Source organism: Cavia porcellus, unplaced genomic scaffold (genome assembly GCF_034190915.1).
Source record: "Cavia porcellus strain 051 isolate PalLab524CR breed Dunkin Hartley unplaced genomic scaffold, mCavPor4.1 scaffold_23, whole genome shotgun sequence".
NCBI lineage: Eukaryota > Metazoa > Chordata > Mammalia > Rodentia > Caviidae > Cavia > Cavia porcellus.
In genome coordinates, this window is record NW_026947506.1 from 20,724,847 (window position 1) to 20,742,943 (window position 18,097).

Consider the following 18,097-nt stretch of genomic DNA (forward strand, 5'->3'; position numbering starts at 1 on the left):
GACTCTTGTTTTGCCTGCTTATTTTTTATTTTTCTTCATGGCATCTGTCCCCTCTGAAATATACATACCTATATATTTATTTCTTTCCAGAGAATATGATTTCCTTGAGTACAGAAATTCTTGTGTGGTTTCTTCATTGATATTCTTCTTCTGGACCTGTCTTGGCATATCCCTGCTACTCAGTAGGTACTTGTTCTCATGTTAGTAAGAATAATGTCTCTGAATTCACAGCACTCTGTAATGTGTGTGCACTTGTATGGTGCTTGGCAGGGAATACTTGCTGAAATGCCCTATTCCTTTGTTCCTCCCATTCCTGCTTGTGTCTTCTCTTCTAGCAAGTGTTCTCTTTTCTCACTATCTGTTTTTTTCCTTAGTACATGTTTGCAGTATAAAATGTTTACTTTCATCTTAGGGATTAGGTTCATGTATTTCGCATGCCTTGATTCTTTGTATTGTTTTTCCTCTCCCTTCCCTCCCCCTCTCTGTTTCTAGTTCTCCTTTCCCATTTGCAAAAGCTCTATCACCTTTTTCTATTGTCATTTGTTGTGTTTTATAAAAGAAGGATAAAATTTGTAGAAAAGTAGAGGCAGCTGAGGCCATAGTGGTGAGTGAAGTAATCAGACACCCAGGCTTAAATGCATGTTGCATAACTTTTCAGTGTCTGATTTTGTTGTTTTCTCCTTGTTGCTATAGTCTACTTTGCTTCCATATCTGTATTACCCACTGTAGTTAATGTTATTTTAGGAAATTAACAGTATAGCTTGCCTATCTGTAGCATCTAGAATGGTGCCTGATACAAATCTGTATTTTCAGTAATGAAAGAAGTTACAGCTGGGTCAATTCCTTATAAATGTTTTGCTTCTAGAGTACAAAATAGCCACTTCTAAAACATACATCATCTTTTTATCTGGTTAGCAGTTTTCTTGTTTAGTCTGTGAACATGATTAGTTAGATTTAGTATTTTTGTGTTCACTTTTGAATAGACCTAATGAGAGTACAATTTAAAAGAACAGATAAACCTTGAGTTCTTGATGCAGTGATGTTTTTAGAACAAAAGCTATTTGTTTAGTCTCCCCTTTGTGACCTCTGTCATTTCTGCAGTTTGCTGTAGAACTCATTTTTGCAGAACTGCTCTGCTGTCCTTGCAAGCTGGCCTTGGGTCTCCCACTTTGTGCTGTGCTTGGGCATTTTTGTTCAGTAGGTCTTTCTCATTAAGTCATCCAGCTCTTAATTTTTGAGGCTAATGGTGAATAGTAAAAATAATAAACTTCCACATACATAATCCTCAACTTGCATCTTAAAGATCATTTTGAATTTTCTGTTCTTGTGAAGTTGATATGAAAAGGTGAGTGAAAAGCACCTCACTGTAAGTCTAGAACCTTAAATTGTAGACTTTGCTTTTCCTGGCTCCTAGCTTTTTCTCTCCACGACCAATGTTGAACATCAAAATGCACTGGTATGAAGCTTTGCCTGATAAGACAGGTATGCAGGAAAAGATGAACAGAGCATTATTATTTTTAGAGATTGTAAAGGTAACTCCTTAACACATACTTGATTAAAGATTGTGGGTGATTTACTTAATGCTAGGCTTATTTCCACGTTGGAAAAATTTGACCACAATCACATCTTCTGTTATGCACCAGAGAAGGATTTCAGCATCGAGTGTTCTTTGTAGAAAGATTTGTTGTCAAATTTACACTGGAGAAAAACCAACTTCCACTTTCCTTTGGGAGAGGATAAATCTGCACATTTTGATTTTGTCTTATTATTTTTTTTAAAGACACCTTCAATCTGCATGATTTTGTCTTATTATTTGATGATCAAGAGGGATAAGAAAAGATACAAGATAACTGTAAATAAATTTGGTTATATTCTATATTAATCTCAAGGGCTCCTTTTGAACTATTATGATCAATGACAAGTTCTATATTTACTTTTTAGTCTATAATTATTGATCAGCATGTGTAAGTTGTAGTATTTCTATATTTGCATGTAAATATCATTATAATGATGAACCTCCAGTAAATTCTTCTAGAAGTTCCATGCAGATAGAGTCATAGTATCTCACAATGATCAACTCAAATTTAATCCTACATAGTCCTTCCTTCAAAGTGACAAACATACAAAAATTGCAATAGTATTTTATGGGTGCTATTATAGAAGTATTCTTTTGTGGCTATAGAGTGAGGTTATAATGATAAGGATGATATATTTTATTTGAAGGCAAAGACCTTGACATTGTGAGAAAGAATTTTTAAGAGAAATTTGTGTTATTGCTAGATTGTCAGATGGTTTTACTATAAAACAAACACCCCTAAACTTACGGCTACTTATTTTGATCACAGTTCTTTAGTTGTTAATTTTGGGCTGAGCTTAGTGGGTGATACTATTGTTGGCTGGTTTATTGGTTTCCTGGAGCTCCTGTAACAAATTACAGCAAACTTGGCTTAAAACAACAGGATTGTTTTGTCTTGCAGTTTTGGAGGGCAGAAGTCCAGTTTGTGCAGGGTGACAGGGCGACTCTGCCCCAGGCTCTCACCACCTTCTGGTAACTGCTGGTGCCCCTGGAATTGCTTAGACTATAGGCTTAGCACTGTAAGCCCCGCCTCTGTTCCCAGATAACTTCCGGTCCTATGTTTCTCAGTGTGTCTTCGCCTTTTCTGTGTCTTGCTTGTAAGGACAACTGTCATTGGATTTATCTACCTAGAGGGAAAAGTTTAATCATATTTTCAGTGTACCATACTGTTAGAGTAATGTGAAGGGTGGAGTAGAAGTTTGAATGATGGTGGGAGAAAATATTTGGAGCATAAATACAGAGCTAAAATGTTAAGTGGACCCAGGACATGCCAGTACAGACTTTATCAGTTTTCAGGTATTGTGTTGATTGTGTCATTATATAAGTGTATCTGTACATATGATTTCTATTTGTTGATCCCCTTCCCGTTTTTTTATTATGAGAAAGTTAAAACGTTTACATAAATGTAGACTGTGGAATGGACTTTTGTGTATGCATTCAATTAGCATTCCGGTGTGTTTGCTTTTTCTATACCTCTATCCTATTTTTATTGCTTTCTTGTAAGGTAAGTTTACATATGTTAAAAGATCAAACCTTAACCAGTTTTTACACATAATTGTATTCATCTATCCTACACTTCTCTTAAGTTATAGAACATCTCCGTCACCTGAATGTTTCTTTCTAAACTGGGCATTCTCACTCATACCTGTAATCCAAGCACTTTGGGAAGGTGGAAGCAGGAGCATGGCAAGTTTGAGCCCAGCCTGGGCAATTTAACAGCTTAGCAAAATGTTGTCTTAAAAGAAAAAATAAAAAGGGCAGAGACTATAACTCAGTGTGTCAGTGGAAGGCTCCGGATTCGAGCCTCCATATCACCAAGCCAAAAAACAAAAACTAAAATCCCACAAAAAACACAAGTTTCTTTCTGTCTCTCTTCAGTGAATACATTCCTTTTCTCCTGCTACCAGGTAACTACTGTTCATGTTTGTTTGTATTTCTCCCAGTAGTTTTGTTTTAACTGTTCTAGAATTTTATATAAACAGAATTATACAGTAGGTGCATTTTATGTTTTTTTTTAGCATAGTATTTTTTCACACTCATCTCTGTTGTTGCTTGTGATAGTGGCTACTTATTTTCTATTACTAAGTAGTGTTTCTTTCAGTCGTTATGCTGTAATTTTTAAATCTTCTGTTTACATCTTTCTTGTGGACATACTTCATTTTTCTTGTGTAAGTAACTATATTTTTGCTGAGTCAAAGAGTTTGTATACCTGTTTTATTCTAGGTATTCAAAAATGAATAAATTCCTGCTTATAGTCTAGTGAAGACAGACATAAAATAAATGCCAAACAAATAAGTAATGTAATACATTGGATCAGTTCTGTGGAAGACATGAAGGTATAAAAGGAAGATAAAAAGTGGGGGTGCTGGGCTATGGGAGAGAATCTGGTCAGGGGAGTCCCCACTGAGCAGGCCGCATTAAAGCAATGCCCTGAGGTAGAGAGGAGCCATCCTTGCTCACATCCAGGGAAAGAGCCCACGTGAATACATTGAGGTAAGAGTGTGTGAGAGTGGGCCTCTAAGAATGCAGGGAAAATTTTTTTCTTAGCATTTACCGGTTCCTCGTAGGTATGCAAGCATGGTAATAGGCAATACAGAGCTTACTGGATGGGCCTCGTTGTTCCAGTGAACATCCCTCAGTGTGATGGGTTTACGGGCCCCATGCTTGAGAGCACAGCACTGTCACATTCCTGCTGCCACTTCGGAACACTTGCTTTCACTGAGGTCCATCCTGCTGTCCTGGACCAGAGGACTTAGTAGCCCATGCAGGTGTGGCTGGAGAAGGGGAGGTGAAGTGCAGAATGACAGGAAATGCAGAGGAGAAGTTGGGGATACATTGTGTGGCTATGAAAGCTCTTGTAACTACTTGGTCTTCTGTTACGTGTGTCAGTGGGGGCGCACTAGAAGGAAAGCAGCTGACGTGGTGTGGGACGTTACTGTGAGGCACAGGCCACAGACAGGAGACTGGTTAGAGCAGTTGTTCATGGGAGATGTTCCAGGCATGTAGTAGAGGTGGTTGAGTTGTGGACAGATTTTTAAAAGCAGGGCTGGCAGTATTTCCTGATGAGTGTGTTATGGCTTCTATCTAGATGTACCCCTAAAGCCTCATGTGCTCATATATGAGGCTTTCTGGAGGTGGTGGAATCGTGGTTAAGTGATATTATAAGGGAATGATACCTGGATTAGTTCACTGATTGGACTAGCGTAGTTCTGGTATGGATAGAGGAAGGCCTATCCTGGATGTGGGTGACACAACTAATAGGCTTCTAGTATGGGTGAAATATAAAGGGACAGACAGAAAGGAGAGTAAGCTCTCTGCTTCCTGTCTGCCATGCTGATACGGGGAAAAGCAACTCCAAGCCTGCTAAATGTCTAGTACGAGTTCCTGTTCTCTAAAATTAAAGAATAAATTTTAGGAACAATAGAGGTGAAGAGCAGAATATATTTATTGAAAGAAAAGGACTGCCTTTTTAGGGTATTTATAAAGAAAACCCACAAGGTAAGGCAAGTCCAAGGGGAGGAAAAAGAAATCACAAGGTGGACATAAGGTGGGACAGAACTATTGCCAACCAATAGGATCATAAATATCATTGCTCAAGAAAATTGATTAATTTTTCAAATGAGGAAGTGAGTCACATAGCAAGCAAGTGGGCAGGAATACAGAACAGGGGCCCTTCCTGTAGGGGGTTGGGATAGTGGCTCCTTCTGGCTTTCTCAAGGTGATGGATACCTATTTGGAGTATCAATCTCTGGGGCTGGGGATTTAGCTCAGCGGCATATGTGCCTGCCTTGCAAGCAGGCAGTCATGAGTTTGATCCCCGGTACCAGTAAAAAGGAAAAAGACAAAAAAAAAAAACAAAAAAAAAAACATATATATATATATCAATCTCTGATGCTTATCTTTAGGAAGTATGTGGGTGCATTTGTTTTATCTTTTGTCTTGAGGTCTGGCCCACCGTGGGGATGTCTGTCTCCCCCACAGTTGCAAGGTATCTGGTCTTAACTACACTGGCTCCTTCCAGAGCCCAGCCCTATCTGACTGCCTGTGATAATTTTATCTAACTTAGCTGCATGTATCAATGCCATAGGTCTTTCTTTGCTGCTGTGCCCCTCTGCCATACTGCCCTGGCTCAGAGCCAGCTGACTGTGAGCTGGAAACTCTACACATTGTGAACCAAAATAAACTTTTCATTCTTTAGTTTGTAGGTGTCAGATACTTTGTCCCAGCAATGAGAAAACAACTAAGACAGAATATGCTACTGTTTGTGTGTTCTTTGTCCCCAGAGGTCTGTGTGAAAGTCTGGACTTTGGGGGAGAGAACCTCCTGCAGGTATAAACAAGGACATCAGCATACAATGGGTATTTAATGTCGTGAGACTGAATAAGTTGGTCAGGGCTAAAGTCCTTTGCGTTTGTTCCGTCCTTTCTCTTCATGTTCAAGGATGTGCTCATAGGCTGAGGGGCAGCTTTTGTGTCCTTGCTCTGTGAACCCTCCATCCTCCTCGCTCTGAGCCTATTGCACGCTTCCACTGTGCTGCTGTATCTGCTCTACTGGGTCACAATTGCAATAAAAAAGGTTTTTGCTTTCTAGTTAGACAGTTTTTTTTTAAATAGGGCCAGCAGTGTGTCTTATTTACCCTGTATCTTCTGTTGAACAGCAGATGCAAAACAAGCATGTCATAGATGGATGATGATGGGCGGATTTGAAATGGTTCAGGACCCATATGTGTAGGCCTGTGAGGCCAAGCAATGCTTTGTTGCATGCACTGAATCTGTCTGGTTGGTTGCCTTGAAGGGGGAACTTATGCCTCTTCTGCATGTGCAGAGTGAACATTGGGTGTAATATATAGTTTCTAAATTCTTATGATTTGTTGTTGTTTTTGTACTGAGAATCAAACTCGGGACCTTGCGTCTGCCAGGCAGGCACTGTGCCACTGAGCTGTATCCATGGCCCTTTTATGATTTCTTTGATATATACCATGTCTATAGCAATAAAAATAAAGCTTTGATAATTAGATTATTTAAAATGTTTCTGTTTTTATATAAAATGAGATTGGAAAACAGACCATAGAATTTTCTCTTTTATGTTTCAGAAAATCTTTTTTCAATTTTAGTTTTTATTAGTCCATGTTTGCAGTATGTAATGATTATTTCATCATGAGGGGTTGGTACATGTATATAACACATCTTATTTCATTTACTTTCTCTCCCAAACCCTGAATCTCTCTATCCCCTTTCCCTTTGTAAAAGATCTATCTCCTTACTTCCTGTTATCTTTTATTTTTCTCTCTTCTTTGTATTTTGAATTTCTTAAATAAGAGAAACCATATGATATTTAAGCTTTGTGTGTAGTTTGTGTTACTTAATATTATGGTCTGAAGGTGTAGTCATTTTCCTACAGATGATCAGATTTATTCTCCTTTATGGCAGAGTAGTACTTTACTGTATATAAAATACCCACATTTTCTTTATTTATTCATTTGTTAATGAAAACGTTTTTTAAAAAATACGTACAAAATTTAATGAGCACAAGGGGCCAAAAACATACACGGGAGGAAAGCGAGACCCTTTCACATATGATGCTGATAAAAATGGCTGTCCACAAACAGAAGATTGAATCAGACTCATTTCTCCACCATGTACTAAATAAAATCCAAAGGGACAAAAGGACTAACATAAATACAAAAACAAATTGGTGGAAAATAAATTAGGTAAAACTCTTGAAGACATAGGTGTAGCCAAGGACTTTCTGAACAGAAATCCAATTGCACAAGAAATAACATAAAGAATCAATAAATTGGATCAAATTAAATTTAAAAACTTCTGCATAGCAAAGGAGAAAATAGAGAACCTGCAGAGTACAAAAAAAAATCTTGCCAGTAATATCTCAGACAGAATTCTAATTTCTAGAATATATAAAGAACTCAGAATCATTGGATCCTCAAAATAAATGGGCTGTTCTAAAAATATGTACCTGAATGAAGAGACATTTCTTAGAAGAAATACAAATGGCAATAAACACATGAAAGAAGGCTCAACATTGCTGGCCATTAGAGAAATGCAAATTAAAACAACACTGAAATTCCATTTTACTCCAGAAAGAATGGTTATCAAGAAATGAAACAATAACGAATGCTGGTAAGGCTGGTGGTGGGGGAGAAAAGGGACAACTTCTACACTGCTTTTGGGGATTTAAAGTAGTACAGCTGCTATGAAAATCACATTGGAAATTCTTCAGAACACTTAAAAGTAGAAATTCCATTCAACTCAACTATTCCCATTCTAGGTATTAGGACAGCAATTTCACCATTCTGTTCTGTGTTTTACACTACATTGTGTAACAGAAAATACCCGCTGCCCCAGCCAGTATACTTCACTTTCTATTAGATGCTCAGGCAACAGTTCCTGTTACAATTCCTGTTATTTGTTTCTTAGAAATGGCTGGTCACTGTGGTATATAGCTGATCACTATGACGTGTATTGTAAGAACAAAAGACAGCCAAGTACTCTATTTCTATACAGTTACAGCTTGAAAGCTCCATATAAGCCCTAGACAACCAGAAATCAGGACCTGACATTTTTTTCTTGAGGTCAGTGCCCACTGACCTAAATAAATCTGCTTCCAAACCCTGGGTGATGTTTTGGTGTTTCAATTTGCCTTTGTAGTTGTTATAAACTGAATAAAAGAGATATGCAATATTTTGTGTTCACACTGTATTTTTTACTACATTTCTAGTTGCACATATGTTATATAACATGATTTTAGTGAATTTTAAACATTCCACCATAAATGTGTCAATAATTTTGCACAAAAATATTTTGCTCTTTTCATTTACATTGTTTCTAAATTTTTCTTAATAACTGTGGAAACAGATTACAGTGTAAATTCATTTTGAGCATTTTAAAGAGTTTCAAAATATTCCTCAAATGTTTTTTAAAAGGATTGTAACAAAGTTGCAATCTCAGCAGAAGTTTGTCTTTGCCTCTCTGCATACAGTTCACTAATAGTGTAGGACTCTTTAAATATATTTTATTTTGCTAGTTTTTGGTGTTAATCAAGTATAGCTTTTAAAAATAATTTCAGAGTATGCCTTCCTTTGATTTTGAAAATTTTCCAGTTATTTTTGACTATTTGTTATAGATGAATTTTCTGTATGTATCCTGTGACTTTTTTCTGTTGGGATATAATCACATTTTCATTCATTTATGAACATACTTTATATGTTAGTTTCTAAGTATAAAATTTTTATATGTCAAAAAAAGCATCAACAACTTCATATAGTTCAATTACAGTTTTTTATTTTCTTAATTTATTATCTATATTTTCCAAGTTTATCTTTTATTGTTCTTACTGTTGTTTTTATAGGCAAATAGCAGTTTTAAGATTTTTATGCGGTTCCCTTTAGAGCTCCTTTCCGTTACAGTTCTTCTGTTGCTTTCTTGCAGCTATAGTTCTTCCTATCCAAAAGGAAGGTAAATATTTTTTCTTTTTCTTATTTAAAAATTTTAAAATATGAAATATTTAACTTTTAGTATCCATTTAAAATTTTGTTTGTATGTATTGTTAAGGCAGGGATCTGTTTACTGAATGATGAAACAATTACTTTCAGACTCCTGAGATAAATTATATTGTTTAATCATGTCTTATTGTTATGGTTACAAAATAATTATGTGTACTAAGAATATAACATCCTTGACCTTGATTCTTTAACAAATATATTATCATAGTAACTAGAGTTAACCAATGTGTTTCAAGGACCAGAAATATTACAAAGACCTTAGTTTCGTCTATATTAGTTCTGTTTTTCTGTTGGAAGCAACAGATTACACAATGTTAGATATAACTGGTGGCTCCTTTCAGTTAAATTCTGCCATTTTAAGACTCTTATCTATCAATCTACATGGATGATATTGTTAAAGTGTCAGTAGGAATAATTTTTAAAAGTCTTGAATTTGCTCTTTACTTTTCCTCTTTGTATGTAAATTCCACTTTAGGAGATACAGTATATTTATGTGTCTATGTATCTATATATCTGTGTTTATATTTATAATTCTTTTTTCACCTAAAGATGCTAATGATAATAGTGGTTATTTACTTAGTAGTTCTACAATCCTGAGTTAAAGTCTGTGTCTATATTAGATGTTTTAGACAGATTTCACTGCTTTTAGTTTCTAAGTCTTATTCTTGCAAAGTAAAAAACTATGTTAAATGAATCCACTTACAGTTTAAATTTCTGTTAGTTGATCTAAATTACGTGGAGGTGAACTGATGGCATCAATGGGAGAAAAGTAAATTGTTTAAGTTCTGTAATTACTTTTATTGCCAAGATATTTTGATGACTCTTTCACTGAGAGAAGACCTCAGTTTCTTTCTTTCTTATTTGGATACCTCCAACACCAAATAGACTGCTTTTTCAGAGTCAATAGCTAAAAGTCTTACAATTTGAACTCTAAGACTCAGTAGATTCTGATAAATTTTTAAAGATATATCCCTTTTGTTTCAACTAACAGCTCTTTATTTTCTAAAAAAAAAAATGGAATGAAATTGATTAGTAATAAACTATCCAGTTTAAAGACTAAACCAATTTTAGTGTGGAGAGATACTTACATAGGTTCATGCTGGCTTTTCTAGTTTATGGACCTCCCCAACGGTGTGTATGTCATGGAAATAGCTTTTTTAATTCAAAGAATAGGTGATTTTTGCATTCTCTGAGAAACTAAAGACCTGATCTTTAACATTGTAAACATTCTAAATGCGTCTTCAAGTTGACCCCCAGCTGTGTTGTATGTATATTGTCTTGTTCCACATATAAAATACATCTTATAGTTAGTATAGGTAATTCATAAAATTTCTTTTAAGTACTTTTATTATTTAAAACATTAGAAAAATGGGGTGAGGGGACACCACTGTTTGGATGCTTGTCGGAGGGCTTAGTGGGAGTCCCAGAGCTTCCTGAGCTCTAGTCCCTAGCTAGACCTTGGTGGCACTGGATAGCTGGAAGGAAAGGAGACTCAGACTCTTCTCTAAGGAGGCTCTGAAGAGCTGCAGTTATAACTTCCTTGGCCACTAGGTGGCTTCAGTTGTCTTGAAAGAAAAGTTGAGAGCAATGTTACTAAGAGAGTTGCCCTTCACTAATTCAGGAAAATTAGGTAGATGACAGAACAAGTCATACAATTTAAAGATTTTGGGGTTCATCTAACTTTACCTCCTAATTTTAGAGCTTTTAGGAGACTTCTCCAGGTCGACTCCTGGTGTAGTTCTCTACCTGCTGTGTTAGTAGCAGCCCTCTGTTTTCATTCTGAGGCCACATCACTGGGCTGTGTGACCTGTACTGTGCCCTGGAGGAGCTACACGCTGGAATGCTGTGCGTAAGGCAGTGAAGTGGGCATGGTGGTCCTTACAGGAAGGGTGGAGCAATGTTAACCCAGTGGAGCTTCTATATTAATGAGATGGCCATTTGCAGTGATCCAAGTTGGGAGTTTAGACTTTATTTTTCCAGAATAAGCCCAACATCCTACATCTTTTATCTGTTGTATGTCTTCTGTCCCATTCACTACTTCAGCAGCATTTTTCATCCTCTTTTATCTCACAAATTTCTTCTGTTATATTTGGTTAACAGTTAATCTTTAGAATGCAGTCTTTGTTTTTTTTAATCAGTGGCTACTGTTGAAAATGTAGAAACTGAGTAAGTTCTTTATCAAGTCAAAATGACTTACAGTAAGGTTGATTTTCTTTTTCTGTGTAAAGCTGTTTCCTAAAAGTTAAAGTTACCCACAGTTACTATATTATGAATTTAATAGTAAAACAGAGGCCAAGGAGCCTAAGAAAAGAGGAAAGGATGATATTTTAGCCTATTTTGTGCTGTTAGAACATCAGAGCCTGGCTAATTTATAAAGCAAAGAGAGTTTTCTGGTTGAAGATCTACGGGATGAAGAGCTCAATAGCCAGGGCCCACATCTGCTGTGGGACTTCATGCTGTGCTGTATGTGGTGTACTCAGGAGATGAGAGTACAGCCCCACTGAGCCACGGCTGAGCCGGGAAGCAGCCCCAGGGCTCTGGTAACCAGTCTTAGTCCTCTCGCCAGGTGGAACTTGGGCCACTGACTCCTCACTCCAAAGGTCCTGTCTCAATCCTGCTGCATTGGGATTCAGTTCCTCAAGGCATTGGGGTCCACATTCTAACCATAGCAGATGGGGAGGGACACAGGTCACTGGGCGTGAAGAATTCTGGAGAAATAGCTACTAAGCAGGACCTCAGACTGTTTCTAAGAGTAGAGCAGAATAGAGGACAAACCCGAGACCTGGGAGAGTGCAAGGGTGGCAGGAGCAGGCTGGGGACCTGTGTCGGGCCCAAAGGTGAGGTGGGGAAAGGATGGGAACAGAACAGGGGCACATTTTCCTTCAAGGCCTCCCATGACGTCTCCAGCCTTCACGTTGTTCTGTCTCTGGGTGGTCCTGACCTTGCTGCTGCTTCTGGCCTCCCCATGGTCTCCATGCAGCCAGCGACCCAGCTCACTTGGTAAATGGCAGGAGCCCTGCAGAGCTGGGTTGCTGTACAGTCACAGCGAAAGTGCTCTGTTAACATAATTTTTAAGGATTTTCCCCATTTGTAAGGGATCTTAACATTGGGGAACTTATAAATGCATTTGAAACATTTGAATTATATCTTTGTAATAAAACTTTAAAAATAGATATACAGTCATTTTCTTTTTTTCTTTTTTTTTTTTTTTTACACATCTTGGATTTTATTACTCCTTAGTGCTTATTACTTTCTTTGGGGGGGGGGAGAATACAGTCAAATATGGCAAAACAAAGCTGTCAGTCAATACCAAGGATAGACATAGTACATGGTGTAGAACAGAGTACAAGGTTATCAACAATGGTTATCAACGTTGTCCCTTGTTTCCTTAAAAAGAATTGTCTATCTTATTAGATATTATAAAGTTGGACAAAACAGTAGAGAACAAGACCAATAAAACTTAGGCATTGTAAACATTACAGGACTTCCAAAGAAGACAATAGTCAAACCAGAATGAGTATCTTAGTGAATCTTATTGTCTTCAAAGTAGTTGCCTATGTCTTCAAACTTGATACTATCATATAGAATGGAACAGAGTCTAATCAGTCAAAACAAGATCGTGGGAGTACTACAGGACTTCAAAACAAGTTAATAGGAAATCGAAAAGAGTTACTATTTATATATCCTAATTTTTTTGAATTTTTTCTTTAATTAAGACAAACATAAGAAATGACTAAATAATTTTTTTTTGAAACAATAAGGGGGAGATTGAGATAAAACAGGACTACAGTCATTTTCTTATAGGTACGTTAAAGCTGGATTGAGTGAAAATATGGGTTGGCAGGACTAACTCCACTAGAACTTTTAATCAGGCCTCCTTTTCTCTTCCTTGCCATAGCGACTTAAAGGGAGTGATAGTGACCCTCAGTGACGACGGCCACTTGCAGTGCTCCTACCTGGGGACGGATCCTTCCCTGTTCCAGGCTCCAAAAGTCGAATCTAGAGAACTAAACTACAAAGAACTTGATGCAGAGCTGAAAGAACTTCAGAAAATCATTAAAGATGTTAAGTCACAAGGTACCACATCTGTGGATTTTCATTATTCAATTTTAGTGTTCATTGTGAAGTTCACATTGTCTCATATGTAGGGGATGCTGTGCTCTCACTAGGTCATACTCTTCCCCCAGGCTTCATTCAAGTCACAGTGCAGAAACAGTGTTGTCCTTTAGGCTTTGTGTGAACTTTGTATATATGTCTTCTGAAAAACATGTCGAAAACATGCGTTTGTGTTTCAGGAGATGGCCCTGTCTAGCATTATTCTTTAAACTCAACAACAACAACAACAAAAACAAAAATACGTCTTTGGGTATTTTTGGCCATAGGAGGAACATTAAAGTTTAGAGTGGTCATTTATTAATTTCTAATACCCCTGAAAACATTTACTTGCCTCTTTTAAAAGAAACCAAAGCAACACATGAGTTACTACTTTGCTATTAAAAATGTAATAATTTGCAGCTTAGCGATGTAATTTATGTTTGGAGTTAATTAGCCCACCAAATGGAGTGTAGCCTGTGATATGTTGATTCTAATGACTCAGAGACTGATGATATTTTCAGTTCCTGAGTTTTGTATAACTCAATATTATCATACTTTGAGAATCACAAGGGTATAATTTTATTGTAAATTAAAAGGAGAAACAAAACACCAATCCAGCAGTTTGAGTTGAACATATGAAAAGCATTACTTAAAGTTCTCTTTTCAAGGTCAGGTAAAAGTATTTTTTAAATGAGAAAAAATATGGACTACTTGCACATAAAAAGAAATGTTAAAGTAAGTAGGAATAATAAAAAGCCGAGCATCAAAAGCCAACCAAAACAATCTTAATCCTGATCCAGTCACTTTCCTAGATTTATGTATTTTTGAGTCTGTGTTACAAGATTATGTTCCTCTGGTTCTAAGGAATTGAGATGAAATGTTTTTAAAATATGAATATTAAAAATGGAGTTATTATGCTTTGGCTTCACACATTCTTTTAGACATTTTGAAAGTGATCAAGTGAAACTCAGGCCTTTAAAATACCTCCAATTACTACCTATTTGTTGTCAGCACTCGTATGTCAGATAAAGAATAGTTAGAACTGGATCTGTCACACTGCAGTATACAAAATTTTTTTTGTTCACATTATCATTATTTTGGGGATGAATGAAAATACAAGTCTCATTTTATTTAAATATGTAACTGAGAAAGAGTGGCACATATGAAGCATGAAGTTTGGAGTGTTTGTTAAATAATGTGGTTTTCTCTCCAAATTTTGCGTCTCGATGTTTTATCCTTTCCCTGAGCAGTGTGCTCATGGTATTTGTTTTCAGCACTGGAAATTAAACCTAGTGCTGTACCATTGAGGTCGGTTGCTAGCTCGTGACAATCGAGCTTTGATTAACATTAATTGTGTGTGAAATTTCTCAGAAAAGGCCTAAAAATCTTCTTGGCCACCACAGTGATGCCCAGGATTGAAAAGGTTTAGCCTGTTTTTTCTTTCAGGACCTTGGTCCTTTTGTGTAGCTCAGTATAACTGCTAGTGAAGCCCAGACTTGAGTGCAAAGTTCATTTTTTATATTACCTCAAAGTTTAGTTAATTTTTCTATTTCCTTTTTTATGCTACTTATTGCTTGGTTTTATTCCTAAAAGAGACATTTTTTAAAGAGAGGTGCTTATAAAACATTTTACTTCTGGATATGGAAAAAAAGCTTAGTATTCTGTACCCTTATAAATCTTTAGTATGTTGTTCATTAAAATACCTGTAATTACATATGAAAGTACCACATTATTTTATTACAGATTATGAGAAGTTAAAACTGAAATTTTTGATGGCTTCACTCATTCAAATGTTACTTATTTTAGTACAGTGGCTTTACAAGAGAAGTTGACAGTCTTGTGGGTTATGTTCTGTATTTAACAAGCTTTTTAAAACCTTTTCAAAGGAGGAATTGCAGCAAAATTTAAAGTCAGTTTAAAGAGTACATTTTCTTGTACACATGGTGTATATTATCTAATAAAATAAAATATAATAAAAGAGTTTTGAAGCTGTCTTTATGTGTGTAAATTATATGAGGAATGAATGTTGTAAGCATGAAATTATAGTGGTAACTTTTGAATGGCTTATGGATTCTGAAACTTGCATATTCAGCTAATTAGTGTGAATTCTGCCTGGCATTTTTGTTAGTGATAATCAACAGTCCCTGGTAATAAGAACTTTTAGAAATGGAACTTTCTAACAGTTTGGACAACAGTTTGCATTTGGGCTGTGTGAGAAGCACTGACTGTATGATTTAAGACACTCACTACACACAGCTGTGTCTTCAGGAAGAGGGAGAGACATGGGTGTGTATGTGAGGCTGTATCCCATTTGAAATCTGTCTTACAGCATGATCAAATTGATTTTTCCACTGAGTCCTGAAACCTTGGAACTTGGTGACCTTATTCATTTAAGTTTATGACTGGCTACATGGAATGGAATACCTGAATAAGGCAGCTTAAAAGAGTATAGAGGTTCATTTTTTTCTGATGCACAAGAAATCAATGGATGAGGAGTCCAAGATCAGCTTGACAATTCCATGGTCATTTGGGATTTTGGTTCCTGGATCCTAGGGTCAGCTATTGGTCCAGGATGACTTTGGAACCTTTGCCCTCACATCTGCAGCTGAGTCAGCCTCTGACTGAGCTTCTCTGAAGTTGACAATCTGAATAGCTCCTATGTACATCTCAGTGGGCTCTTCAAGATGAAAAGTAGGCTGGGAAATTAAGTATGTTAGCTGAGTGCTTTGTTGCTCAGAATAAAATTATGTTTCTTTTAATAAATAATTGGAGAATGAATGGTTATGAGATAGGCAAGAGCTGCCTTTTCTATTCTCATTGGGTTTAGAAATACCCTTTTTAAATACTCAGTGTAAGTGTGAAAGTGTGGCAGTTTTGGACAGTTTTTTTCTTGTAACACATCTGTAATGGCTTATGTTTAGTTGTCTCCCAAAGCTTCATGTATTGATAGGTGGAACTTTTTCAGAGGTGGCTGGATCTAAAGTGTATGTTGATTTAAGTGGTGCCATTAAGAATGGGTGATTACTAAATCTGTCCACTGATTGGTTTAGCACCACTCTAATCCAGGTAGCCTAGATAGAATATAAAAAGGACTGAAAGATGCTGTTAAGTTATCTTGTTGCTTTGCTACCTTCTGTCCACCAGGTAGAGGTCCCTCCCTTATTGCTTTTGCTGTCTTCTACCACCATGAATGATTGCCCCTCTACATGTGTCACCCTGCCTCGGAGCCAGCCAATTATGGATTGAAACTTCCATACCCTTTAACTTTTATATTGAGTATTTTGTTTCAACAGCAAGAGAAAAGTAACTAAGGCAGAATTTACTACTGGAAAAGTGTGGTGTTTCTGTGACTCTGCCTATCCATGTGGCTCAAGAGCCTTTGGAACTGGGTTGTGGGAAGGGGTAGAGTTTGGAAATATTTAGAGATGCCCATTGAAAAATTGGAGCTGTAGCACTTTAGCCTGTACTGTATGGGAGATACTGGCCAGAGCTCAGACCAGAAGGCTGGAAGAAATCCTGCTGGTAAACACCAGGCTTGGAAGGTTTCTGCTGGGAACAAGGAATGCATTGGTTGTTAGACTCCAGATGATGTGTGTTATGGCTTGGCAGAAAATTTGTCTGCATTTTGCTTGTGTCTAGAGACTTTGTGTGAGGCTAATATTAAAGATGCAGATTAATTAATCTGGCAGAAAAATTTTAAGGCAATCTAATGTTGTGGCCATTGCATAGTTGCTGATGGGGCATTTTAGCCAGATATATATTGAGAATCAAGAGCAAAGAGGCCAGGAGAATGATTTAAAATGTTTTGAGTTTGGCCAGAAAGGAAGCTTCGAAGCTGTGGACTACAAAGATAGAACAGAAGAGATCTTGATTGTTGAGATGGAACAGGAGAATAGAAAAGATAGCCTGAGGGCATAAGAAGAAGGAGAAGAGGACTTATTCTTTATAGCTTCAGTATTGCAGCCTCAAAAGTGAAAGAGTGCTTTGAGACGAGAACCCGAAAGCACTCTGTTCCAGAATGGTAGTGCCCTGGGAAAATTGTTCCTCTGAATTTGGTTCATAGGCATTGGACTCCTATAGCAAAGAGAAAAGGAAGCTTGTCTACTGTCCCAATGGATGGCAGATCTTGACATATCTGTGTGGTGCTAGGTTTCTGTACATGCAGAATGCAAGAGTTGTGGGGTCAGGGAAGCTTCCACCCAGATTGTAGAAGAAGGCCCTGTTGCCATGTGCCACCCTGCCTTGGAGCTAGCTGATTATAAACTGAAACTTCTACAAACTGTGAGCTAAATAAACCTTGCCCCTTTAACTTTGGGTGTTAGGTATTTTGTCTCAGCAGTAAGAGAAAAGTAACTAAGATAACATCTTCTTTGACCTCATCGATTTTAGTTATCTGTTCTCAATGTATGAATGTTTCCTCACAGACACAAGGTGACCTAAACAGTTCCAGGTTTTGAATGAAGATATGATTTATGGAAAGAGGGCTGTTTCTCCAAAGTCTCCCTCAAAATAGGAAGGAACCATTTTCCTAGAAGCTTGTGCCAGTGCTGTCTTCCCCAATTTTCTTTACCTCTACTTTATCAGGACTAATACTTATGTGCATGCCAAAAACCACTAATATGAGTAAGATGGAATGACTGACTGGGTTTGACCCTGGAGGCTGGAAGAGGTGGTTTTCCCAGAGGTGGAGTTGAGTACTACAACAAAATTAGAACTCTGCCACAAAGAGGGAGGAAGAATGGCTGTTGGGTAGGCAGCCAGTTACTTGATGTAGATGTGTATACATATGCATGTATACATATACAGGTGTATTACACAAATATAAATTACGTTATTTATTTAGGATCTCCGTTGTTTTTTGTTACAGTTTAAGTGCAAAGTATCCCCTAAAATTACTCATGGACCCA

The 18,097-nt window shown here is 37.1% G+C and overlaps 1 protein-coding gene across 17 annotated transcripts in view; it reads left to right on the top strand.

Annotated features, from left to right (window-relative positions):
* The window catches only part of Bbs9 (Bardet-Biedl syndrome 9), a 395,959-nt gene that overhangs the window by 136,230 nt on the left and 241,632 nt on the right, over positions 1-18,097 (top strand). For 13 of the 17 annotated variants that reach the window (XM_063233878.1, XM_063233880.1, XM_063233877.1 and 10 more), the window contains 2 exons: positions 9,022-9,048; positions 12,994-13,172. In XM_063233878.1, coding sequence (XP_063089948.1) covers positions 9,022-9,048; positions 12,994-13,172 — 206 coding nt within the window. The remainder of the gene's footprint in view (positions 1-9,021; positions 9,049-12,993; positions 13,173-18,097) is intronic. The other 4 variants (XM_023565214.2, XM_005003748.4, XM_063233889.1 and 1 more) reach the window with 1 other exon arrangement.